This window comes from Tachypleus tridentatus, chromosome 13, assembly GCF_004210375.1.
Source record: "Tachypleus tridentatus isolate NWPU-2018 chromosome 13, ASM421037v1, whole genome shotgun sequence".
NCBI lineage: Eukaryota > Metazoa > Arthropoda > Merostomata > Xiphosura > Limulidae > Tachypleus > Tachypleus tridentatus.
Window position 1 is genome coordinate 77,017,370 of NC_134837.1, and position 27,929 is coordinate 77,045,298.

Sequence of the window (27,929 nt, forward strand, 5' to 3'; positions counted from 1 at the left end):
TGCTATTAGATGACAGATGTCATATACTGTGTCGTCTTATATCTTTTAATCTGGTTAGACTGGAGATGACACATACATTGAAAGTTAGTTAGTGTGTTGTATTAACTTGTACGTTTTAGTGAGATTAGACTGGCTTCTGTTAGGCAACAATTGATACCTGATATCTGTTTAGATGGAAGTTGACTTTTATTAATAGATAGTTTATATCGTAGACCAGATATATCGTTTAATCTGGCTGCACCGAGGTTGATTCCTATTAGAATAACGCTGACAAACTGAATCAGCCTGTATCTTTTAGTCTGGTTTGACACAAGTTAACTTCTATAATGTGTTAAGGGTTTATCTTTCATTTAAGGTAGTCTAGGGTGGATGGTGTTATAAGAAAGTTTATGTATTATGTAATAATATGAGCTGTATTCAGATTAATATGCATAGACAAAGAGAGTAAAAGTAGTGAGTCAGCCTGTGCATATTAATATGGTTATACTGAGAGTGGTTCATGTTATAAGATAGACAATGCTAGAGCAACTCCAATGTATCTCAGAACGGCTGGTGTGGGTATTAACACTTTTATTGATAAGGAGAGAACAACGTTTCGACCTTCCTTCGTCATCTTCAGGTTAAGAGTAGCACCAGTTAGAATAAATGTATATACTGTGTGAACTTATGCCTTTTAATGTGGTTAAACACACTCTTGTTAGAATATAGTTTTATGGTATATCAACTTGTCCATTTCAATCTAATTAAGCTTGCTCCTATCAGAATATATTTCATATGTACCTTTCAATGTGATTTAAACGTATTTCTGTTCTGATACAACTTGCATGGTGTTTCAACCTTCGCATTTCAATTTGGTCAGACTTACTCTACTGGAATATAATATACGATATGTCAATCTGTATCTTTCAGTTTGTTCAAGGAAGCCATATTGGTGTCTTAAATTTTAAACTGCTATTCGTACGAATATGTAAACCCACTCAATATTGGCAAATAGGTAACGATTTCTTAATTACGTGTATGAAAAAGTTAAAGTGACCAGTTTTAAAATATTTTTTATGAATATTATTCACTCCTTTTGTGTAAAACTAATCATAATATATCTACCCCAAAGCTGGCTCAGTTAATGAAATTACGATTTTTTTATAATCTCAAGAGCTCTTAAATCAATCTTGAAGAAAGGGACTCGAATAAAAAATAGCTTGATAGTTTGTTAAGCCTGAATGGACTACTGGGTTAAACTCTGTTATTTGTCGTACAAGACATTGATAGACAAAACTGCTAGTATTATTAGACCGTCGTTTTCCAATTCACTGTTTGCGTGGTACTACGAAAGTCAGCCGACACAGTTTTTTTTTTATTTAACCAGTGCCATGCTTTTTTTAAAAAATGATATACAGAACAGTGCCAAAACTGTAACTTTTTGTCCTTAGAATAGACAGATAGCGACAGGAGAATTTGTTTTTTAACACCCCGGTATTTTTCTTCTATCAAAAAAATGAGAGAGAATTAATAAAAAAACAACAAAAAATAGCAAAAATAACACTCCTACGGTAAAACCCGTGAAAAATGTTTAGGAAGATAATTTCCCCGCCGTGAAGCATATTTTAGGATTATGATTTCCTTAGCGTGAAGGATGTTTTAGAATGATAATTTCCCTATCGTGAAACATGTTTTAAGAAGATATTTTTCCTATCGTGAAGCATGTTGTAGGCAGATAATTTTCATGTATGATAGACTTTAATTCATTTTACGAACATGTCAAAAATAAATGTTTATAGTTACTCGAAAGTTACTTTCCAAGAATATTCGTCTAAGTGCATGTGGAATATCTTGCCCCTAGGCGTAAAATGTTACTAACATTCCTGTATATTATCCTGCAGTGATTATTGTAGATTGAATTGTTCTAGATAAATAAAAATATTTGAATATACATTTTTATTTACCTTAACCTCTCTTCGTTTTGTTCGCTAAGAGCTGCGTTAGGTTATGGTATGTATTATGCGAAAAAACAAAACATATTTTAAAAATTCTTTCATGAGAAGAAAATACAGACAATTTTCTGTTGTGGATTGTTTTCCTTAGTTTACATTTTTTTAGTAAGGCGGTATCAAATTGATTAAACACCAATTCTTTTGCAAATTGTTTCCCTAACGTATATAACATTCTTTTAGCCAGGCAGTATAAACTTGATTAAACAAAAATTCTCTTCTTGAGTAACCTATTTCATTCCTATGGCAAAAAAAAGGTTGGAAAAATAAATACGTTTTAATCAGAAGTTCTTTAATAAACCATTTGTGTATAAAATATACAAACTAAAAAAGAAACAAATTTTCACTCGTTTTCGTATTTTTCTATTAGCAACATAAACTTCTCCATAAACTTATGTAATATTTTAGTAGCATTCTCTAATATTTGGACAAAGCGTGCTGTGAACGCCCTCTTATGTCCAAAGGCTTTACTTTAGAAATGTATTGGTTATAAAATCAGTGTCAATGATAAGAAGTCTCTACTAATTATTTAATTGGCGATGGTGAAAATAAATCGTTTCGTTTTGCTCATTACCTTCTATAAGTAAGGCTTCTGTGGTACTGTAACATATAAATGCGTTCAGGCTTGCTGTTGTTTTTTTTTTTTATAAGATTTTCAAGACTATCGCCAGAAAATAGTCATGCTATATCTTTGCTTAATAATGTAAAGCGCTTTTAATACTATCACAGTTTTCTAACTGTGTAATGTTATACAATATAATAATTTTTTGTATAAAACATATATACCAAATACACACAGACACAAAACCTAATTGTTTTGGGGAATGATACATGTTTGTTTTTCGTCAGTGATTCATATATCAGAATTAGAATACCGAGTGGGCCATACCAAACCCTGTGTAAAGAGAAACTAAAACAAACCATTATTCATGGCTTAGCTAAATCCACGTGATCAGAGTCAGTCTAACGTTACAGATGTTCAAAATGTGTATCTCCGTTGTTAAAGAATGTGTAACGTAAATGTTTCATACAAGGATGTAAATGAAATAGCACAGAATTAGTAATATACTAGGAAGTTCGTTGTACCCCCCTTTTAATGATATAAGCGTTGTTTCACTTTTCGTGAGGCTTCATATTTTTACATTTTAAAAATCACTGTTTGTTATACCCCGGATGAGGTATTCCGTAAATTTCCGTTTATTCCCTGACACGTAGCTTACTGAAACTTAAATGCTCGAAATTAATTGTCATAAAATAGACTAATGCGACACATTATCTAGTTAGGAGATTATTTCGGCTTTGTAATGATCATTGCATAACTTAGTTAAAATCCTTCTTTTACAAAGATAAGCGTGTCTCTTGTGATTAATTTATAAGCGAGTTTAAAGCGGCCAATAAGAAAGATATTTTATCTAAAAACAGTTGGACGGTGTAGCTAGTTTGGTATGGCCTAGTTGTTAGTGTTTGGTTTGTTTTGTTTTGAATTTCGCGCAAAGCTACTCAAGGGCTATCTGCGCCAGCCGTCTCTAGTTTTGCAGTGTAAGACTAGAGGGAAGGCAGCTAGTCATCACCACCCAACGCCAACTCTTGGGCTACTCTTTTACCTATTAATATAGAGATTGATCGTTACATTATAATTCCCCCACGGCTGAAAGGGCGAGCACGTTTGGAGCGACGGGGATTCGAATCCACGACCCTCAGATTACGAGTCGAACGCCTTAACCCACCTGGCCATGTCGAGCCGAATAGTTAGGGTTTTCGACTCGCAATCTGAGAGTCACAGGCTCAAATTACCTCTCTAAACATACTCCACTCTTTGTGTTTTCATGACAGCTGGTATGGATATTAAAACATTAATTAAAATAAAGTACAGAACAACGTTTCGACCTTCTTAGGTTATCTTCAGGTTAACAAAGAGAGTTTGCAACTGACCGTTGACGGACACGTGTCTTATGGACGAGAGTATAAACGTGTACGGGATTATAGGGGGCGTTGTAGGTGGATGATGGGTTATTAATTATTATAGGTATAAAGATGTTCTTTTATATTGGTTTAATTCTGAGTTGTTGTATAAGTAGGACTTCTTTGATTTTGTGTTTGTTTATATTTGTTTCCCGATTGTGTATGTTTTTCTTTATTTAGTGTTTGGGTGTTTTCTCTGCTTATGTTGTGTTTATTTGATTTGCAGTGTTCAAAAATAGGCAGAGGTGTTTTTTTTTGTTCTTTGAATCTAGTTTCCATTTTTTTGCTTGTTTCTCCAATACAGAAATCGTTCCAGTTGTTGCATTGTATTTTATAAATAATGTGGTGTTATGTTTATCAATGTAGTTTTCACTTAGTATGGACTTTAATTTTGTACCTGGTTTTTGAATAAATTTGGTGTTTACTGGAATGTTGTGTTTTGTTATAAGTTTTTCCGAATATTGGTTATTTTTTCGCTGATGTCAGGAATATATGGTATGCAGCAATGTAAGTTTTTGTAGTTTGTTGTATCTTGGGATTTATTGTTGTTTGTTTGTTTGTTGTTCTAAGTGTGTGCATATAATTTTCATCAACAGTTTCTGAAGGAAATTTGTTGATATTAATGAAGTGTTGTTTTATTTTGTTCATTTCATCGTTAATTTTATCAGGTGAACATAGTGTTATGGATGTGTTTATTTGGTTTCTTAATATGTTGAGTTTTTGTTTTGTTTCATGTGCTGAGTCCCAGGGAATGTATAATCCAGTATGGGTGATTTTTCTATGGATTTCTGTTTTGAATTGTGTATTGGTTCTTGTGATCTTGAGGCTAATAAATACTATTTGGTCAGTTTTTTTACTGTTCACAGGTGAACGTAATGCTGGGGTGTATAGAGTTAATGTGGTTGAAAAACAAAGTGTATGTTCCGTAGATGTGAATCCAGCAATTGTATTATCAACATACCTGTACCCGTATAGTAGCGGGTGTAAGGCTGAATTGATCACTTGAGATTCAATGTATGTCATGTGTTTTAGTTGTTCGTGGAAAGACAGGCTGTTGGTTGTCAATTTTTTTAAAATACAAAGTTGATAAACTTAAGTGTAAAATGACTTCTACACAAAACACCTATTGCTGATCAGTTTTTTTTTTGTGTGTGTATCTTACATCGCTATGGAGCTAAGAAATGTTCGATTTGACCCTTAATAAAAGAGGAATCAAAGTATGTATAGTGGCGACTTTTAAAGAGTAATAATCGCAGAGTGAATTATAATAACAGAAGAAGCATTCGTTTTTTCAGTTGTTAGGTTCTAAAGTAACTGGTTTTTGAATTTCATGCAGAATTACACGAGGGCTATCTGCGCTAGCGTTCCTAATTTAGCAGTGAAAGACCAGAGAACATGCAGCTAGTCATCACCACCCACTGTAAAGTTTTGGGCTACTCTTCTACCACCCTAAAGTGTGATTGACCGTTACATTATAATGCCCCTCCGGCTGAAATAGTAAGCAAGTTTGGTGTGGCGGGGATTCGGACCACGACCCTCGTATTATGCGTGGAGTGCCTGACCATGCTGAACTCTGAAGTAACTGATGTAACATTTGAGAAAAAAGAGAAATATTAAATTATTAAATTGTCAAAAATAATTTTACTTCATTCTCAAAAGGGATACAAAACTTCTGAAAGTTGTCGAGTTCTATGAACTAAAACATCTATGGCTCTACTTGGTCTCCAGTTATCATAAAAAATGAACCAATATATGTATATCCCAGAATCGTGACAAACTATATATTAATGTTAATACACAAGTAAGACTTACAAGACAGTCACACTTATATTATGTGCAGCATGATATACTTTAAATTAAACTAATTGCAATGTCGATATGACTATCGTAACACAACCTTAATCTTTAGGTTGCGTTTTTGGTGATTTTTTTTTAATTCCACGGCCAACTTTTTGTATATGTTTAGGTCAGTATGTAATAAGTTTTTATACTACCTCTAAGAATCATAAACTATTAATAGAAATAAATAGGGAATATTCAAATGTAGTTTCTTTGAAAGCATAATGGTTTGCGTAAACATACCTGACTGTGACAATCACGAACGCTTGAACACGAACAAAGCGTATTTTCACTGTACACAGGGCTCGGTATGGCCATGTATGTTAAGGCGTTCAACTCGTAATCTGAGGGTCGCGGGTTCGAATCCCCTTCGCACTAAACAAGGTTGCCCTTTCAGTCGTTAGGACGTTATAAGTGACAGTCAATCCCACTATTCGTTGGTAAAAGAGTAGCTCAAGAGTTGGCGGTGGGTGGTGATGACTAGCTGACTTCCCTCTAGTCTTACACTGCTAAATTATGGACGGCTGGGGCAGATAGCCCTCGTGCAGCTTTGCGCGCAATTAAAGAAAAACAAACACTATTCACAGAAGGTTGAATTATTTAACCGTCACTACTATAATATTGATTAAAATACAAATTTTTGAATACATAAAACCGCTGGAGCAATTTGTAATGAAATTTTAAGGTTAATATTTCACAGTGAATCCAATTATCAGCTGAAAGCTACAGTTACGAGATATATCAGCCTTGGTCAATCCAATTAAGCAGGACCGTTTTATCCAATGGGCAAAAGGAACGCTTGCCCAGGACCCACTGCTCGCTGAGAGTATAATAATAGACAACAAATAATAAGGATATGATAAAATAATGATAATAACAAATCAGTTTTTAAAATAATTTTCTCTTTGTTATTTCCTTAATTTTTTTATTATTAATAAACTTAATTCTTCAAATCGTATTGGATTTTATTAAAACGGTAGTCAATAGTTATACGTTGTCCAGGGCCTACATGTGCCGACGCGGCACTGCAACTACGTCGATGATAAATTATGTTAACTAACGAACTTTAAATGTTTTTTTTTTTTTGGATGAGGAAAATAGCAAAGTTTATATAGATATATTTGTATTATTTGATATAAATAGAATGCATTAGTCAACTGGCTTTCCAATCACAATTGAACCCAGTAATCGACAATATGTTTGACCAATTAGCAGCTAGAAAATAAACCCTTAGAAAATACACAAATAATGCAATAAGTATTTACTGTTATATTTTGGTAACTGATGATTAAGTGTTAAAAATAGAAAAGAAAATAAGGCATAGAATCAAAAACATCTTTAAGTGAAAACTACAATTCAAAGCAACAACCTTTTATTTTATTTTACACAATAAAATCAATTTCACGTGAAACTAGTCTACTGTTGTGTCCCTTTTAGTTTCATTTTTCTTTATTTGGAAAGGCTGTTATGTTTCATTTCGAAATTACCTTCTATCTTTGTGCGTCACGACTGTAAGCCTGAGTGTATTATACTATCATTTTGTAGATTGTGGCTAATACCCAGAAGTATTAAGTGAAGCAGAAAATCAAAGACAACGTAAAAGATTAAAACATTGTCTTTTGTCGCTTGTATCTGTCTAAATCAAACCAATGTGGAAGTTATTTAAGTATGAAATTACGCTATATTGTGCGTACATAAGAACATCTCAAGATACTGTTTCAAACACACAGTAGATCAGCCTTAAGTAAGACAAATTTTATTGTGTTAAACTTTGTTTAACTACATAATGTAAGCCAATAGTGTGTTGATTTCCACAGTAATATTGGTTTATCTAGTTACTTTTTCAATGCTATTAACGCCTTCTCCAAGATTCTTCAACTAAGGAAAAATATTTAACAGGACACCTTAGATTCTACTTCGTTTTGAGCTCATGTACTTAGTACTTACAAAAACTAAATACAGAATATTTCTGCTGGTCTTGACTAAATGGAATTTCTATAATTTTATTTATTCATTGTAGCACATTTTACCTCTCACCACTATTTTTCTGATCTGTTACTCTGAGGTTAATCGAGATCCTACATTTTCTAAATCTTTCTTCATCGTCTCATAATTCGTGGATATATTTTTCTTATCCTTCTCACTGATGTCGGAAGTTTCTTTCATCACTTTTATTTATTTTATATTTTCTACTTTTTTTTTCCTCTCTTGTATAGCAAGAAGTCTGCCAGGGCAGCGTACTTCTCAACAGTTTTGTTTTTCGGTTCTGTTGATTCGATTCTGTGCTACCGATAGCTAGTTAGTTGCGCGGAGTCGTAGCAAGTCAGCGAGGGTCAGTGAATGCGTTAGAATAAGACATGATTATCTAGACTTAAGACCTAAAAATACGTAAAGACGTCGCGCACGAATTTTAGCATTGTGTCTGTGATCTTTTGGTAGATTCTCATGAGCGGTGATCCTCATTTATTTAAGAGAAAAACATATTTGTTCAAACGCCACAAAACTTTTGAATAATTAAACTCATTGAAAACGAAACGAGTGTTTGAAATTAAGCCTTGTTATTAGGGTTCTAATGTTCAGTGTCTCTATATGATAGGCTGGTTGCTAATTACGATCATTACGTAAATTAGCAAATGACTTACATAATTCTGCTTCTTGTAGAAAGCCAATCCGCCATCATCTGGATCTAATTAAGCCTCGGTTCCGCTATGAGGAGCTCCAGCAGGCTGTGTCAATAGGGTACACGGTGAGATATCAGGCAGAGCAGACTTGTGGTTAGCTGAGCTAAGAAGCAAGTCACAGAATCTTCAATACATCCATCTGTACGCAATTAGCATGTTAAGAAAAGGAACACATGGATACACCAACTTCGGAGTATCTTTATACACATTATCATATATCTTACTGTTCACCTTCTTTCCTCAAATACAAATCCCTTTCAACGTATTTCTTAACTAAGACTTGCATAAGTGTAACTGGAACACGACTTGTGAACACAGTTTTCTAATACCTTGTCAACATCAGCAGATAAACATTTGGACTCGGATCGAGAATTTCGTAGATTTTATTAAGCATACAATGAAAAATTTATAAGACATCTGAAACTCAGATTTTAGTTATATGAATACAAAGTAAGAGATTACTTCACTACGTAATGCAATAATTAGCTGTTTCTTAAGGTATGTTAGGAAAATGAAGTAGTTAGACTTCTAAACACAAGATCATAAACTCGGACATAGCCTTATGTTATTTTATAAAATTGTCTAAATCCATACGTATAATAAAACATGGACATCATTGCAGTCTTGTTGTTTATTAGATCTGTAAATTATCATTTTGTCTTTTATTATTGTCATCTCTCTAAATCAGTTAAGTAACCTATCTGTTTATCAGTTTTGGATGTGAGTTATGATCTAATCAGTAAACCTGGGGAGAAGAGCAGCTGAAACAATAGCATCGCTTCAATGAAGTGTTGACGCGATCCGTATACATGTAACTGCGTTCATCCATTTATTAGCTAGGAAACATATTAATCCCAATTATGTCTGTGTTAATTCCTTTATTGCTTATAAAATATATCCCAAATGTAGTTTGTTCACCCCTGTATTGTTCGTAAACTATATTCCAATTGTAGCTGTTTTCATCTTTTTATTACCCATAAAATATATTTAACATATATTTACGAACATCCCTTTGTTATGTCCTAGTTATAGCTACGTAACTCTTTGTTATCTATAACGTGTATTTTAGTTATAACTGTTTATATCTCTTCTTATGAACGCTCTTGAATTGGTCCAGGAAATGTATTTTTTTTTAGATCAGGTCATGGATCCATAATTACAGTTCATCATTATTTCAACTAAGTTTTACAGTGTTGTTAATGGTAACAGCAGTATTGTATTGTATTTTGATGAATTCTGGGTTTATCAGGCGTGTGTTCTTTAACGCACTAGGTCTGTCTTTACAAAATGTAATATTGCTGTCAAATCTAACAACTGTGTAATAACTAGTGAAACTCAGAATAAACTTTAAGTAGAAATTGGAGAGAGATGATGCCACAAACTAATAACTGTGTGATAGCTGGTTAAACTAAGAATGATCTTTAAGTACGGCTCAGAGAGAGATGGTGTCACAAACTAATAACTGTGTGATAGCTGGTTAAACTCAGAATGATCTTTAAGTACGGCTCAGAGAGAGATGGTGTCACAAACTAACAACTGAGGTTGATGTTTTGTCATCGAATTGCAAGTTTGTTCAATTGTTGATGCAATAACATAATGGCTGCTAGATTACTTGTACAGAATAGCTATATTTTCATGTTTCTTTTGAGATCTATATTATTTGGTTAAAGTTACATGTGTTCAAAACTTTATATTGATTACACTTTAAAATATTATCAATGAATTGCTTACTCATTTAATTGTATTTGTCGTAAAACAGAAGTATTAATCCTATTACGTTCTTAATACTGTATTCTTTGTATAGTCTCCCAGTGATTTTCAAGAATTACAAATGTGTAATAATAATAATAATAATAATAATAATAATAATAATAATAATAATAATAATAATAATAGTATTTCAACCTCACTGTGTTCATAGATATGTATCCACTGCCGACGACGCGTTTTACTCAATCCAGAGCTCAACAGGCCGACTGGGACACATCAAACACAGTAGTTCCTTATATTATTGTGTGTGTGTACATACGTATGTATATATGTATATATATATATCTGGATCAATAGCTTTGAAACTTTTTATTTTGATGCATATTGATAAAATCTTCGAACTTGCACAATAATTTACTATCCTAAGCCTAACTATTTCCCTTCTCCACCCCATTCCCTAAGTTAAAAGAGAAGACAGAAATTGTCGTAGCATGATGCTATCAGTTTCAGGACTGAAGTCATGCACGCGTCTGGTCAATGCGATCATATGGGAGAGCACTGGCCAAGGAGTGTCCACAACCACATAGCCAGATATTCTTGGAATTAATGATGGTGCGAACCGACGACCGCTGACAGGTCGGTCTGCAGTGCAGCAAGGTCTTGTGGACCAAGCCAGCTTAGAGACAGGTTAGCTAGATTCGGGAACTTGTCTTTTTCAGAACTTTAAAAAGTCTTGTGAGAAGGTTTAAACATGAAATTCATATATAAACAAAAGAACTTCGCGAAATACTGTGTACGAAATTCAGGATCTGAGACGAAATGACGAGCAGATAAATTATCTTACTACCGATCTACTTTCTTACTGAGGAAATTAAATGAACAAGAATAGTAGTAAAAGTGAAGAAAATGGGTGCCTTTCTGTGCAGATCCCGTATTGTCCCTTATTAACATCCTCGGGGGCGTTGCAAACTGCAAAAGGGGATACTAATTATACAAATATATTTGTGGAGTTCCGGATTCTATTTTGTACATGCGATTTGTTGATTTTAAAGCTATTAAGTGTATGTATGCGTTTGGTTTCTTCGTTTTTGTTTGTTTGTTTGTTTTGAATTTCGCGCAAAGCTACACGAAGGCTATCTGCGCTGTTTTTTTTCAAATCAAAACTACGATAACAAAAGTGTATTATATGTTGGATTACTATTGCTGTTAAAATTGCAGTAATCAAATGAATTACAGTAGATACTTGTTCCCCGCTAATATAGCGGTAAGTCTACGGATTTACAACGCTAAAATCAGGGGTTCGACACCCCTCGGTGGGCTCAGCAGATAGCCTGATGTGGCTTTGCTATAAGAAAACACACACACAGTAGATACTTATATGTTGGATTACTATTACTCTCGAAATTACAGTAATAGAATGAATTACAGTAGAAGATTATATGTTGGATTATTACTACTCTCAAAATTACAGTAATAGAATGAATTACAGTAGATGATTATATGTTCAATTACTACTGCTGTCATACAAGCTAAGCTTTATAAAAAATACCGATGGGGTCATAAGTATAGAGGGGCGTTAATTAGAGGCAGTATAATATATTCCCTTCACACCTCATTGTTTGGATCGTAAAATAACTTGTATATTGCATTAATTAACAGTTCAGAGTGAAAGTGTACCAGCAAAGTCATACAATTGACATTTCCTCGCATGTCATTAAAATTAGTTGTAATTACTTAATAGTATTATATCAGAAACGTCTTATTGTTTTCCGCATAAACGTAACAACAATAGTTATAATACACCTCATTAAACTTACAATATCGGGCTCATTAATACAACAATAAAACAGCGTTTGAGGAATCGGAATTCATGCGTGTATTTGGAGCTTACTCGGAGAGATGTTTTATTTTATATTAATTTGTACTTCACGAACATGACTCCATAATAGGTTGCTTACTGCTTGTTAATGTTTACGTTGAGAAGCCACTAATTAATAAAGGAAGAAATATGTGAATTTAAAAATAACTTTTTTAAATATCTCATTCTCAGTTTCATGTTACAAAAGACCTTTTTTGAATAAAGTTCTATAAGAAAGAAAATGCTTGTGCTCTAAAAATTTTACTTTAAAAAAGACCCAAATGGTAAAGATTTTCGACGTATCTGCGAAAAAAATTTGTTTTAAAAGGTAAAAAATTTCATCTTAGAATGGAAGATTCCAGCATTTAGTAAAAATACTCTAGCTTATGTTTGCTGTTTTGTGTGAGTTGTAACTGATCAAAAATACGTGATATATAAAAACGATACTATTTAGAGAATTACATAATTTTGATAAACGTATGAAATTTTTTCTAATGTCCTGTTATTAATGCTTTCTATTTCAGCTTTTCGCAACTTTCGACGCAGAGCATATTTTAAATGATTAACTTTTTAACCAAACTAAACTGTTTCTCTTATCATAAAACTGACTTTTGTTTTCACCTACATTTGAATCGAAGAAAGGCTGTTATTGAAAAATATTCAGTATTAGATAGCTTATAGTGTACACAGTGATCGCTATAAAGATTATTATAATAACTTTGTAACAAGAGAACTATTTGTTCTTAAGCGTAAAGCTACACAATGGACTATCTGCTCACTGTCCATGCGAGTATCAAAACCTGAATTTTTATCGTTCTAATTCAGACTTGTTGTTGATTCAACGCATTTTTTACGGGCGGGGATATGTGTTAAGTTTCTTATTTACGTAACTGTGTTTTTACGGGCGGGGATATGTGTTAAGTTTCTTATTTACGTGACTGTGTTTTTTTCTTTTTTTCAATCTCGCATTAATATTAAGGTACGTTAACTTCTCAAATGTTGACCGTATAACTACGGGTTATTTATCACGTTGTCGTTAATATCAACTAGAAATAAATTAATTTTTGTCTGCATAAACTCAGATTATTGTGAATTATTTAACACACTTGTGTAGCTACTTAATTTCGAAATCTCTTTTTTTGACCAATTAATTCGTATAATAATTATACGAGAAGTAAGAAACTAGTCCTTTTCTACATAAGTGGAGTTAAATTTCTTATACAAATTCATTAACTTTCCAAGCACATTTCGCTGTCGGCAACATGTACTTGTTGAACTACAGAGTGTGGGAAATTTTCACATTTCTAAAGCCGTAGCTCAAACGGTTTAAAACAGGTGTAAGGATCCAGGAAAAGCAAGTCGTCGGAAACTAAAGACGTATTGGAAATATACGGACTTTTACACATAACGCCACGAGGACATCAAAGATAAATTATGGCTTTTGCTAGATTTCAAAAGAGGCTGGTTAAGTGTTTTGGAGTTTCACTGAGGTCGTTTGTGAACACTTAGATAAATAAACAATCACGGTGGCTCCGATATTCTGGCTTAAGTATGGCTTGTCAAGAACTAGATAGGGTGATAAATGTCTAATTGACTTTACAGACTTCTGAGAAGAACTACATTACAGACAAAAATAATTATGCTACATAGATTTTAATAAAACACTCTTATCTTTGATATATATATAATTTTATTTTTCAGATATTTATTATAATAAAGTCATCCAAGTGAATTTTAGAAGTATGAAATCAAACTATTTATAGTAAAACAGGAGACAGTACAGTTAAAGATGATGTATCTAATGGTTTTCGTTTCATTTTATTTTGTTTTAGTATTTAACATTCTAAGGTAATAGTTTTAAGTGTAACATTTTATGAGCCAAATAGGTTTTGACGAAACGACAATTTTGAACTTTTTCGAATTTTTATAAACATAAAATCTCAAATTCCTTGTCTCTTTTTTTAAAGGGGTGGGGGACTTTTGCATTCACATACCTTAACCTTCCTTTCGGGGGGGGGTGATGACTGGAACGAGTTAAAGCATGTAAACTAGAAGAATTAACAAATTTTATTCTGTTTTCTAATATGGCAACATTATAAAGTTTTAGTGTTTCTTCATTAATAAGCACACAGTTACGAGTGTCGCGGGTTCGAGTCCCCGTCACACCAAACATGCTCTCCTTACAGCCGTGGGGGCGTTATAATGTGATGGTCAATCTTACTATTTGTTGGCAAAAGAGTATCTCAAGAGGTGGCAGTGGTGGTGATGACTAGCTGCCTTCCCTCTATTCTTACACTACTAAGTTAGGGACGGCTAGTGCAGATAACCCTCGTGTAGCTTTACGCGAAATTTAAAACAAACCACACCAAACCTACTAAAATATCGAAAACCGGGTTATAACTTTACTTACCGCTGGGTAGTAATACATACTTATTTCCCTACCAGTAAGATGTTTAATAGCGTGAGTTACATGAGATGTTCTTTGTACTTACTATGTTACCTACTGTAGGACCAAAATAGCTACAAAAAATGGCATTTTATACAATACTTCTTTAAATAGAAGCTTGTTCAGTGTTTCACACAATACTGGAACTGAACTATTTTATTTAATATTAATTTACTTTCTCCAACAGTAAAGTGTTAGACTTCTATGCATTAAGAAAGAATTAGAAACAAATATATAACTTTTTTTACCAGTTTCACCATCACATTGGTGATGTAAGAACTAAGTAAAGGTTACAGTTTTTATAGGTCCGGCATGGCCAGGTGGGTTAAGGCGTTCGACTCGTAATCTGAGGGTCGCGGGATCGAATCCCGGTCGCACCAAACATGCTCGACCTTTCAGCCTTGGGGTCGTTGTAATGTCACGGTCAATCCCACTATTTGTTGGTAAAAGAGTAGCCCAAGAGTTGGCGGTGGGTGGTGATAACTAGCTGCCTTCACTCTAGTCTTGCCTCCCAGTGGCTCAGCGGTATGTGTGCGGACTTACAACGCTAAAAACCGGGTTTTAATACCCGTGGTGGGCAAAAAAAAGATAGCCCATTGTGTAGCTTTGTGCTTAATTCAAAAGAACAACAACACGCTATTCTTACACTGCTAAATTAGGGACAGCTAGCGCAGATAGCCCTTGGGTAGCTTTGCGCGAAATTCATAAACAACCAAACATATTTTATACTCAGAAATTTATAGACGAAATTACTGTTGCTGGGAGTCAGTGTTGAAAATCTGACTCCCTGTACTGTCATTTGATAGCATGACAGAACTGGTCATTTTTGCTCAGATATAGAAAAGTCTATAGCACTTATATATGTTCATACTTATGTATGTACCACTTGTACCTTTCAACCAGTCAACATTGACAGTTAGATAATAAATTTATTTTGTACTTGTGCAATAACGCGAAACAGTTTAGTGAATTAATTTAAAAAATATATTCTTTATTTATGCTATATTAATATAGAATCATTTGAAAGTTTAACCTGAAATAAATCTTGCTTGTACCAAGTTGCCTGGCTAAAGACGAGTATCGAAGAAACCCCTGGTGACAGGTGTTTCTTTTTCGTGATGACGAGAAACCCACTTGAAGTAAAAATATATCTTAGGACGTCTGGTATGGGTATTAACACTTTTACTAATAAAGCAGAGAACAACGTTCCGACCTTCTTAGGTCATCTTCAGGCTAACAAAGAGGGAATGTAATCCTGAAGATGACCTAAGGTCGAAACGTTGTTCTCTATTTTATTAGTAAAAGTGTTATACCTACACCAGCCGTACTGAGATATATAGATGTTTCTTTTTATTTATCGTAATTGACTCATTACGAATTTCAGAACACGGTAGTGCATCAACAACGTTTCAGACAAGTTACTGTGTATGAGTGCTGTCCTTCAACATTAAAGTCGTCATGTGGACTGAACTATGCTAGACAAAAATTTGTGCGAAATACCATCTATAATAAATACAAATCAGCTTTTCATTTCCATAGTTTCACTAGCTTTCAACATGACATCACAAGCCATCATTATGGTTTGCTTTTTTTATTTTGGCTGATGTTAAGCGCAAAGCTACATAATGGGCTATCTGTGCTCTGCCCATCACGGGTATCGAAACCAGAGTTTTAATGTCGTAATCCTGCAGACTTACAGCTGAATCAATTACCGGGGGGGAGTAACCATTTATCTTTTCTTAAACTATTCTTACGAGTGAAAACTGTCTTACTGTGTAAATGTAATTGGTAACTACTGCTCTGTAAACAAAACGCTGAAACTAAAATAATGTATATAACGTATAAATGAGCAAGAACGTTGTCATGGCGTCTTGAGTCACTCAGTCTGTAGTTACATTCAGGAAGATTATTATATATATAAAAGGACAAGAACCATTAACGTTGACATTAGGTAATTAATACACTTAAAAAGTGTTTCTTATAAGATAAAATAAAAAAGGACTTTTTTTTTTTACCTTGATGCACTACAAACTTGATATTTTTAGTTTTGTATATAGATTTACTTTAACAGTGTTTTAGGAGTAAATCATTAAATATGTACTCAAAATCTTCATATTATGTTAAGCTTTTATACTTATGAGAACGCTGAAAAATAAAACACTGAAAACGTGATAAAATGATAAAATTCAAGGTTTAGAAGTTTTTCCTGATCATCTAGTTTAAACTCAATGATATCAAGATTCAATAGATTTATTGTACAATTTTACTACCACTGTAACTTTAAGTTAGTTTTAAGTTCACACCTAGATTTATACAGAATAAATCACGCAAAAGTGTTATTATCGATACACATTCTACTATATAGCAATACTTAATACTAATTAATTCAAAGAAAATCTCGAAACCGGAACAAAAAATTATCTTTTCACTTAACCATTTTTTAACCTAAAATGTATATTTAAATATTAGGACATGATAGATTTATTATGTCATGACTTCCTAAAAGTATTTAGTAAGTAGCTGTAGGTCGGTGGTAGTCTTCTGCTGTTTGACCTTTTTAGCTTATTATAGTGAAAATACTCGTGGTGACGGGTATTCAAATGGAACTTGACGAAGACCGCTTATATTCGTATTTTTTTACAACTCGGTAAAATGTTTATTATTATATTTACAGTTAATCTTCAGGGCTGTTGATAAGGGCCCACAACGTTTATTTATAGACATCACTAGCGTGGTGTTGATTTTAGACAAGATTTAAGTAGCTTCGTATATTTTACCAAGTCCAACAAAGTGAGGTAGCGTGTCGATAAACAACAATAATATACAGTTCTGCACGCGCCTTCACAAATAACTTAAGATGCTGATAGTATAGAATCACTAAAGCAAAAAAATTCGAAACAAAAAGACCTGGTTAAATTACAAAATTAATATAGCCCTTTGTTTGTTTTTTAAGTATAGTAAAACTATGTACACGTTTTCAATAAAATCCATCATTCTGTTTAAGCGACTACCACGTTCAAAGAAATTTCTGGAATTCATTCCATGCAGCAGCGTAAAAGATCATTCAGCATACAATCTGTTGAGAATAAATTTTAGGTTAGATTGGCTTCCAGTGATTTGATATTTCAAGTATTTCAGATATGTCGAAAAAAGTTACCATACATTCTGGCTTGTGAATTTTGTTTTTTAAATCATAAATTGAACGTAATGTTGGTTATTTGGTAGTTCGTAAGATCATACACGTAGCTCACCAAATAAAAAGTCAGTAGTTGATATAAGAGCAAAAACATTGATTTATTATAGATATCACCTTCCACAATTATCTGTTATGTTTCGTTATGATAACTATTATAATAAAATTAATCTTCCCGGTAGGTAAGCGTTCAATTTACGTAGTTATAAAGCTCACCCGGCAGTTCCAGGTGGTTAGGGTGCTCGACTCGCAATCTGTGGGCGACAGGATCGAATCCCGTCACACCAGACATGTTCGCCGTTTCAGCCAGGCATTATAATGTACGACCAATCCCACTATTCATTGGTAAAACTGTAGTCTAAGAGTTGGCGGCAGGTGGCGATGACTAGCTACTATCCCTCTAGTCTTACACTGCTACATTAGAGACAATTAGCGTAGATAACCCTCGTGTAGTTTTGCGCGAAATTCAAAAACAAATAAACTTATAAAGCTAAAATGAAAGGCTCGATTACCCACAGTAGACAAGTGCATATAACCCATTGTGTAGGCTTAGAAAATCAAAACAAAACAAAGAAAAAACAACAGAACAGAATTAATTGTATAAATCAACATAACACTCGCTTGTCCAGAACGAACCTTGTTAAAAGATATGGTTTTATGATTTATAAGTTCTATTGGGTAATAAGTGTGATACGAAATTATTGTAAGATTGATAATGATTTTAACCGCCTCATTTCTCACTGGCTTGTTGTGGTGTTTCCAGTATTAAAAAGAAACAAACAAAACAAAACAAACTTTGAAAGTCCTCTCTCTTTGAATAGTGTGTACAACATAGTAAACGTAGTTAAAATATTATTATACACGTTTCTTCATGAGACACTGTTTTGTGACAGTATGAAGAAATTTTCTTATTAGTGTTGCTGTGATACACTCTTGTTTATTTATTTTTTAAATGAGCTTTATACAATTCATAAGCCATGTAAAAACATTTGTAAATAGCCTAATTTAAGAGTTCAGAGAAAGAAACAAATTAGTTGAGTTCTTTTTTTTAATTATAGAAAAATAGAAACCATCCAGTTCTTTCATTAATGCATAACCTGAAAATATATTCATATATAAACTGTCTTTTCCTTCTTTAGGCCATCAACAGTCCTCCTTACCTGAACGAAAGGCTTCACCATTATGGAGAATCAAATGGATTTTTCCCTCTTACTGGTCAGTAAGCTTATATTTGTTCATTAAGTTCATTCTTCATGTGTTTTAAATCACGACTTTGGACAAAACTACAAAATTATAATATTAATTGATTTGCCTCCTTCACAAAAAGAGCTTTCATTCTAGACAAGTGTGACCTGTTTTTATAAATTGTGTACACACGTGTCTCTAACTGACTCGTAAGGCCTACGTTTCATTATATTTTGACACCGAGCGATACTAGAGGTTAAAGTACACCGCTGGCCAAAATCTTAAGGCCAATGAACATAAAGAAAAAAATATGCATTTTGCGCTGTTAGACTCAACCACTTATTTGAGTAGAGCTTCAAAAGATACAAATAAGAAACGGGAAAATAGAAATAAAAATTTTTTTTAGCATTTAATAGGGAAAATGTGAATACTATGAAATTAGCCTAAATACTAGCTGGTCAAAAGTTTAAGACCAAACTGAAACGAAGCGTTAATCGGCAAACATGTAACGAAATTTAGTCATTTGTGTTAAAGCATTAGCGTTGTAAACATTTCCCACTGACATCTCTTGTGTTATATTGGGTAAAAACATGGCAAAGCTGAAAAGTTGAGAGAGTTTGAACGTGGCAGAATTGTCAAGCTGCAAAAGCAAGGTCTCTTTCAACGTGCCATTTCGGGTGAGATTGGGCGTAGTAAAACTGCTGTTTCAAATTTCTTAAAAGACCTTGAGGGATACGGAATGAAAAATTTCAAATGGTCGGCCCAGAAAAATTTCGCCGGCGTTGAGCAAGAGGATTCGACTTGTTGTTCGGCAAGACACCAGCCGATCGTCAAACCAGATTAAGGCCCTTACGAACGCAGAATGCATGCTAAAAAACAATAAAACGGCATCTTCGAGAGAAAGGCTTTAAAAACCGTAAACGTCTTTAAAGGCCACGCCTCCTTCCACACAACCAAACAGCTCGGTTAAACTTCCCTGAGAAGCCCCAAACATGGGACGTAGAAAAGTAGAAGAAGGTTTTGTTTTCTGATGAGAAAAAATTAACCTGGATGGTCCAGATGGCTTCCAACGTTACTGGCACGATAAGTATATCCAACCGGAGACATTTTCTACACAACACAGTGGAGGAGGTTCGATCATGATCTGGGGTGCTTTCTCCTTCCATGGAACAATGTAGCTTTAGCTTATATAGGCGCGTCAAACAGCGGCTGACTACATTGGCATGTTGGAGAGAGTATCCTTATTGACTGAAGGCCCTCGCTTGTTTAGAAATGTCTGGATCTTTCAACAAGACAACGCTGGAATCAACAGTGCCCGCAGGACAAAGGGATTTTTCATGGCGAATAATGTGATTCTTTTGGACCATCCAGCGTGTTCGCCCGAACTGAACCCCATTAAAAATGCCTGGGGGTGGATGGCAAGTGAAGTCTATAGAAATGGACGTCAGTTCCAAAAAGTGCATAATCTTCGTGAAACCATCTTCACCCCTTGGAATAACATTCCAGCCAGCCTTCTGCAAACGCATGCCAAAGCAAATTTTTGAAGTTATTCGCAATGACGGCCGTGTAACTCACTACTTAGATCTCTTGTTTGGCATTTCTTATCATGTTTAGGACTTCTTTTTGGTATTGTCTTAAACTTTTGACCAGCTAGTATTTAGGCTAATTTCATAGTGTTCACATTTTCCCTATTAAATGCTAAAATATTTTTTTATTTTTATTTTCATCTTTCGAAGCTCTACTCAAATAAGTGGTTGAGTCTAACAACGCAAAATGCATATTTTTTTCTTTATGTTTATTGGCCTTAAGATTTTGGCCAGCAGTGTATATCTACTCTGTAGTTATGGTTCGGACTATATTCTTAGGTTACTGTTTTAAGTGTCTGAGTATGCACTAGTAATGGAAATAGCATCATTCTTTAAAAAACCTTTTGTAATAATCGCTTTAAAGAAAGAGAAAAAAAAGTATATTTCTCGTCGTTTACTTCGAATCACAAAGATGGTTTAAAATCAGATCAACCTTTTGTCTTCTTTCCCATCCTAACAAAGAAGAATTGTTTTCCAAGTCCTCAGAACTTCTTCTGTTGCTTTTTCAATAGATAAACTGATTGCAACACCGTTATTGTCTTGAACAAGAGTTATTCCACCTAACTTAGGTAACAGATTGATTTACTTCACCGCATTTATACTATCTTGGATAATCGTTATTAAATCTAATTCGACTAATAGTTTCGCTAATATATATTTATGCTCCACTTTTACAGTAGATAAACGTATCTGGATCTCAGTATTATCTTGGATAAGAAATGCTTTATCTACTGGCACGTTAACAGCAACGATAAAAAATACAGCTAACTTAGCAATGCTCTCTTAACAAGAAACTCTTACTTTTTAATTCTGACTTCTACGGTTTCTCATCTTGTTTATATATATGTAAAGCTGGTTCGTCTTTACAGAAGTACGTTTATACCAGTATTTTATCTAATGAGTCTTTACAGAAAGTATGCTCATACCAATATTTTATCTAATGAGTCTTTATAGAAGGTATGTTCATACCAATATTTTATCCAATGAGTCTTTACTGAAGGCATATTCATACCAATATTTTATCTAATGAGTCTTTATAGAAGGTATGTTCATACCAATATTTTATCTAATGAGTCTTTACGGAAGGCATATTCATACCAATATTTTATCTAATGAGTCTTTACGGAAGGTATGTTCATACCAATATTTTATCTCTTCTCTGCCTTTCGTTGCAAGTAACAAACATTGATCCAAATTTAGAATACATGTATCAATTTCTGAACTGTGGCAATGAACATATTTCCCTTTGTATTTACAAAGCCTGCAACTTGCTCTATAGGTATATATTTATAAAGCCTGCAACTTGCTCTATAGGTATATATTTACAAAGCCTGCAACTTGCTCTATAGGTATATATTTATAAAGCCTGCAACTTGCTCTATAGGTATATAAGTCTGGTTTTGTTTGAGGGAAAGAAGAACATGTAATAATACCTCAACCACAGTACACATGCTATATTTAGTGCCGATAAGGTCTTTCGTATAATACTAGGGCTCATTTTGTCGTGTGGGATATGGAATAATAGTGATATAGGAGCTCTTTATATCATCAAGTTGACCTGTCAAATTTCTCGGAAGTGAATGTTTGTAATTTTTTGGGAAATGTTTTCTCCTCCTAGCCGTATTTGTTTGTTCTCCTATTTCTTATGTCAAAATGTCATTCTACCAATTTGTAACTTGTCTATTACACATGAATCTCCATTAAATGTCCGGCAAATCTTAATACTAAAACAAGTTTGAAGAAGTGTAAAAATGGAAATATAATTATTAAACATGAATCAGTTAGTTTTACTCATTGTAAACACAAAGACTTCGTAACTTCACGTGGTTCATCTGTTCTTTTAAAGTGGCGTGCTATTAATCAACGAAATAATTCTGAGTTACTTTTGTTCATTAATTAACTTATAAACATCTACTCTGAAAAGGTTTGTACTTAACAAATAAGTCAAAATATTACAGTTTTACCCAAACTAAAGTGGGACTTACTTAATAACAAGCAACATACATAAGGAGTACAATATACTTGTACTGAAAAAAAACACTGGTAAAAAGAGGGGGAAAAAAGGCTTAGCATATTTTTTAAAAGTCTTACACAACTAATGTAACAATTCTCTCAGCTAGAAGATTATACAGGAGTATGTATTAAGTGTACCGTAAGCTGATTACTTTATTGAAACTGGCAGTTGGATACACTGAAGTCCGGAAAGACAACCCAAACATATTCCGTAAATTGGACTGCACTCATGTTGTTATTTATGGTAGCAGCCTATGGAGCCAACGTTGGATATCAGTGATCGCTATCACACCGTAGATTTTCTTGCCAAATGCTTATCGGGTTTGTTTCGCATCGCCGAGAGCTCCCGCGGAACCAGGCGTCGAGATCCTTGACGCGTTTACTTCGCCATCTGTGGTTCGATTTCGTCCGAGTCGCTCCGAGTTGGACTTGCGTTCACCGCCCTTCTACTTATGTCATCATCCTACCCTCTTGATGCTTCACGCTGGCTCAGAAATGAAAGAAATAATAATAATTAAAACAGCGGAATAATAGGAAAAGCTCTGCTTATCACTGGATTTTATCGGACAGATTTCCCAACTTAGACTTCTGTATCAAAGCTCAGAGAAATTCAAACATTCTATGTGATCATTCGTAGGTAAAGGACAAATGGTACATGTTTTGAGAAGCATTTGTTTTTCTCAGAAGAGTAGCTGCCTAAACGTGATACGCAGTTCTGTACACACTATAGTTACATGGACAGTAAACAGGATACACAATTCTGTACACATTCTAGTTGCATGGACAGTAAATGGGATACACAGTTCTGTGAACAGTCTAGTTACACGGCCAGTAGACGGGATGCACAGTTCTGTAAACAGTCTAGTTACACGGCCAGTAAACGGGGTGCACAGTTCTGTAAACAGTCTAGTTACACGGCCAGTAGACGGGGTGCACAGTTCTGTAAACAGTCTATTTACACGGACAGTAGACGGGATGCACAGTTCTGTACACAGTCTATTTACACGGACAGTAGACGGGATGCACAGTTCTGTACACAGTCTATTTACACGGACAGTAGACGAGATGCACAGTTCTGTACACAGTCTATTTACACGGACAGTAAACGGGGTGCACGGTTTTGTACACAGTCTAGTTACACGGACAGTAATCAGTTATGACAGTAGGATCTTTTTTCGATATAATTGTATCATATTGTACGTATAATATACAGAAAGACTGACTCTAGAAATCGTTTCTAAATTACTTATTTATCTGTCACGTTAGGGCTGTTTCTAGCATTTTAATGTTTGCACATCACATAATTAACCAAAACAGAAAGGCTTTGATATAGAACGAAGAAGGTAAAGGAAAGAAGAGGGCGCATGTATTGTTATTAACACATTCACTTCGACTGTTACGTGTACGGAGCTTTTTTACCCTGTATAAACTGTGGTTATCCTCTTTCTCACTGTTGGGATTTTGGTCTTATAAACCAGGGAGGGTCAGGTTCACTTGAACCTCTTTCTGCTGACTGTAATGTTGTTTTGTTTCCTGTCGAATGTTTATGTTATATGAGGGTCGGAGTAAACCGCATTTGCTCCGACCCTTTTCAGTGCAAATATTCGTGAATATATCCTCATTAGCATTCTTGTGTGGCATATAACGTTTCTAATGTTCGGTTTTGTAACGTTTTTAACTTGAAAGAACAGTTCAGTGTATACAAATAACGCATTTCACCAGTTCTTGACTAAAACAAAAATGTGTTGCATATACAAATCCTTCTTTTAAATATAAATATATTACCCCAAAACTTGTGCCGTATATAGTATTTTATTTTTAAATTTCCCGCGCGAACTGGTAAGGGTTTGGTTTGATTTGAATTTCGAGAAAAGCTACACCAGGGCTAGCCGCCCCTGATTTAACTGTGTAGTACAAGAGGGAAGGCAGCTAGTCGTCACCATTCACCGCCAACTCTTGGGCTACTCTTTTACCAACGAATAGTGGGATTGACCGTAACATAATAACGCCCCCACGGCTGAAAGGACGAGCATGTTTGTTGTGACAGGGATTCAAACCCGCGACCATCAGATTACGAATCGAGTGCCTTAACCACCTGGCCATGCCGGGCCCCTTTCGTTGAAACTTTAAAATGAGTGATATGAAACATCTACGCTGGTAACGAAACAATGAGGCGTATTAGGCCTAACAAAAATAATGAGAAGTTAGAGAGTCATTTAAAACTATGTGATGTAATTGAGAGTTTTATAAGAATTTAGGAATGCGTGTTTTATAAACTTGTAATAAATTTTATACCAAATTATTGCCTGAATCACCGAGCACGAAGGTTCATACTTCTAGTGTGTTATGTTTCAATAGATGTTCCGGGCAGCTTATGCCAGCGTTTGTGCAGGCGAACAGTCTTTGTGCTCTTGCAAAAGTGACAAACTTATCAATCAGAAGGTTCTATAACTGAGTACAGAACGACGCACGTGGCTGAGAAGCTAATAAATCCATGTTCTTTCACCACAAATGACAATAACAACACTGTGTTTGTCCATGGACCGGAGAACTTACAAAATCACTTGTTTCAACTTGAGACGTGCCCAGTGCATGAATACATGCATATCCACCTATATATAATCATTTATATCAGCTTCCGTTGTCGACGACGTGGGGACAGAACACTCATCTGCAGGGGGAGGAGACATGCATAATGAATAACCGACAAGATTGATAGCAGAAAGGAGGATAGTTAAATGTAATAAAGAACACTCTGGAAAACTCCAAGACTTCCAAACCGAAGCCAGTGGAATAAAAGAGAATTCCTTAAATTGAACACCAAATTGTGCAAAGTGTTATGCTTTAAAAAATATGCTATTCATCTATTTGTATTATTATTTCCCTTTCTATCTTTCTTGGTACATGTTGGTCAGAAGTAACGAGTAAGCAAAAATAACAACTCTTTGGTAATTTCATAGTTGGAAGAAACCAATCTTCATTAAATTATAATTATATTAATAAAAATATACATTACATCCTTAATACAATACAACACTGTATTACAAGTATTTTAATCACTTGAAGAACAGACTATCGTATATTACAACCTTAATAATGAAGTGTTTTATGTTCCTATATTACTTCCAAAACAAACTGTGATCTATCACAGCTTTAATAATACAGTGTTTTAAGTTTTTTGAAGAACAGATTGGTATATATTACAGCCTTATAATGAAATGTTTTATGATTCTTTATCACTTGCAAAACAAGCTGTGATATATTGTAGGTAAGTATTACAGTTGGGTACACTAAATATGTTTGTTATGATGTTTTGCACGTTTTTACTTATTGTAAACAGAAAATAAAAGTGTAGACATTTTAAATCAACAAGTCACGTGAGATGTCAGAGAGGTGATTTTGACCAGTGGCATTGATAACACAGTTAAAGAAGTTTCTTCCAAACAAGATGATTCACATATTTATACAACACCATTAAAGATAAAAAAGAGTCTAAATATTATTTTGAACGTTAACAAGAATAGTGAGACAAAATAATAGTAAAAATATGATGACAAAAAATGCTTTTGAAAATACATCGTATTTTAACACCAGTGAATTTAATAAATAATTATAAAAAAGTAAAAATATATCAATTAGTTATGCAAGTAATCTAGCATTTAGTCAATTATTTTTTATCATTGTATTATGCATATCACGAAAGGGACGAACTACAAAATAACTTAAGAACCCCTCTCGAGGTAGATTCCTGTACGTGGTGAGGAGACCTCCCAGAGAAAATTCTATACTTTTAGTTTACCTTCTCTGTGATCTAAACAATTATTCACGTGTTTGCCGTGCGTAGCGACCTGTGAAGGGGAGGAGAGGAATCTGGTGGTTAAGGGGTCCCATTCCAACAAACCATTTTGACATTGAATTCATGTAGACAGGCAGCCTTGGAGTGGTCCCCCCGAGGTCAGTCGGTTGGTCCACTTGGGTTAGGGCCAACCAAACACCAGTATCAGATACCATGTCCACAACATTTGTTGAGAACGTCCAGTACTGGTACTCAGATGATCTTAGCTCATGTGGACCAACCGATTAACCCAGGAGGACCACCCCAAGGCCGCCTGTAGTGCGTCCCCTAGTAGGACTTCATGGTGGGTGAAGTCAGTGGGCACTGAAATGTAGCGTCTCTATTATGGCTACCTCCATTTCTGAAAAAAAAAAGTCGGGATTTTCATTGAAATATACATGACATTAAGGATTTGATTGATTCTTGCCATCCGCGTGTCTCTTCTTGCAGGAAACATTTCTGAAACCTTCTGATACAGTCACCCTTCGGCAGTTTTATTTATACAGAAATTACACATTGTGTGATGGACGAATGCATGGTTGGGTGGCACTGCTGGTTGATCAGCATGTGCCCATCCTGTCTTTGCCACGTGATACACCCTTGGAAGCTGTAGCCACTTGTGGTTCTTTGGGTCGTACCATTACTATTTGTTCTCTCTACCTGTCTACTTTTGATCAGTCAGACCTTGATGCTCTCATTGAACAATTACTCTCTCCCTTTCTAATCATTGAGGATTTTAATGGACATAATTTCCTCTGGGCTGATGCTGATATTAATGGGAGTGGTCGTTCCATAGAGCTTATGCTCTTGGATCACAATGTATTTCTCTTTAGTACTGTTTCTTATACTTATTTTTAAACACCTAGTCAGTCTTTTACTACTACTGATCTTTCTATCTATTCCCCTTCACTTTTCTTGGAGAGCTGACAACAACCCACGGGGTAGTGATAATTTTCCTTTCATTTTGAGAGAGATTGGCCGTGATCAATGCCACTCCACTCGCATGCCTCGATGGAAATTGGCCCAGGCCAAATGGCCCTCTTTCATTGCTCTAACAAAACTTGATCTTGTCAGCGTCTGTAAACCATCGATAGACGACTGTGTGACAGCAATGAGTGACTGTATTGTCCAGGCAACTGTTCAGTGTTTTCCTAAAACCTCAACAAGTTTCCTACAGTATCCTCGTACTTTTTGGAATTCTGCTTGCGACATGGTAAGAAAAATTCAAAAATGGGCTTGAGATACTTTTTGTAAATATCCCATATTTTCAAACTACATTGTATTTCAACGGGCCAATACTCATGCTTGGCAAGTCAGACGTCAAAGCCAGAAGGAATATTTGATTAAACACACCTCTAGCATCTCTTCTCCCATTAATTCCAAAGTCATATGGTTCAATATTCGAAAGGTTAGTGGACAGTATACTTTTGCTCCCCTTTCGAACTTGCTTTTTGATGGCCAGGAAGTTGCTGATGCTTAGAGCATCAGCAATGTTCCTAGCGAAAGTTTATTCTCATGGATCTAGCAGTTTTGGTTCATACCATACCTTCATAGCCATCAAGACACGGGCAGAGCGATCGCCTTGTTGCTTTTTGGCTGATCGTCTCTATAACTATATCTCCCCTTTACACTG

General features: G+C 34.7%; 1 protein-coding gene across 13 annotated transcripts in view; it reads left to right on the top strand.

Annotated features, from left to right (window-relative positions):
* LOC143240757 (uncharacterized) overlaps positions 1 to 27,929 on the top strand; it is a 49,669-nt gene that overhangs the window by 11,055 nt on the left and 10,685 nt on the right. For 8 of the 13 annotated variants that reach the window (XM_076483746.1, XM_076483742.1, XM_076483751.1 and 5 more), the window contains one exon: positions 18,817 to 18,892. In XM_076483746.1, coding sequence (XP_076339861.1) covers positions 18,817 to 18,892 — 76 coding nt within the window. Of the gene's footprint in view, positions 1 to 8,450; positions 8,536 to 10,391; positions 10,500 to 18,816; positions 18,893 to 24,819; positions 25,480 to 27,929 lie in introns of those variants that run through there. The other 5 variants (XR_013021924.1, XR_013021926.1, XR_013021925.1 and 2 more) reach the window with 5 other exon arrangements.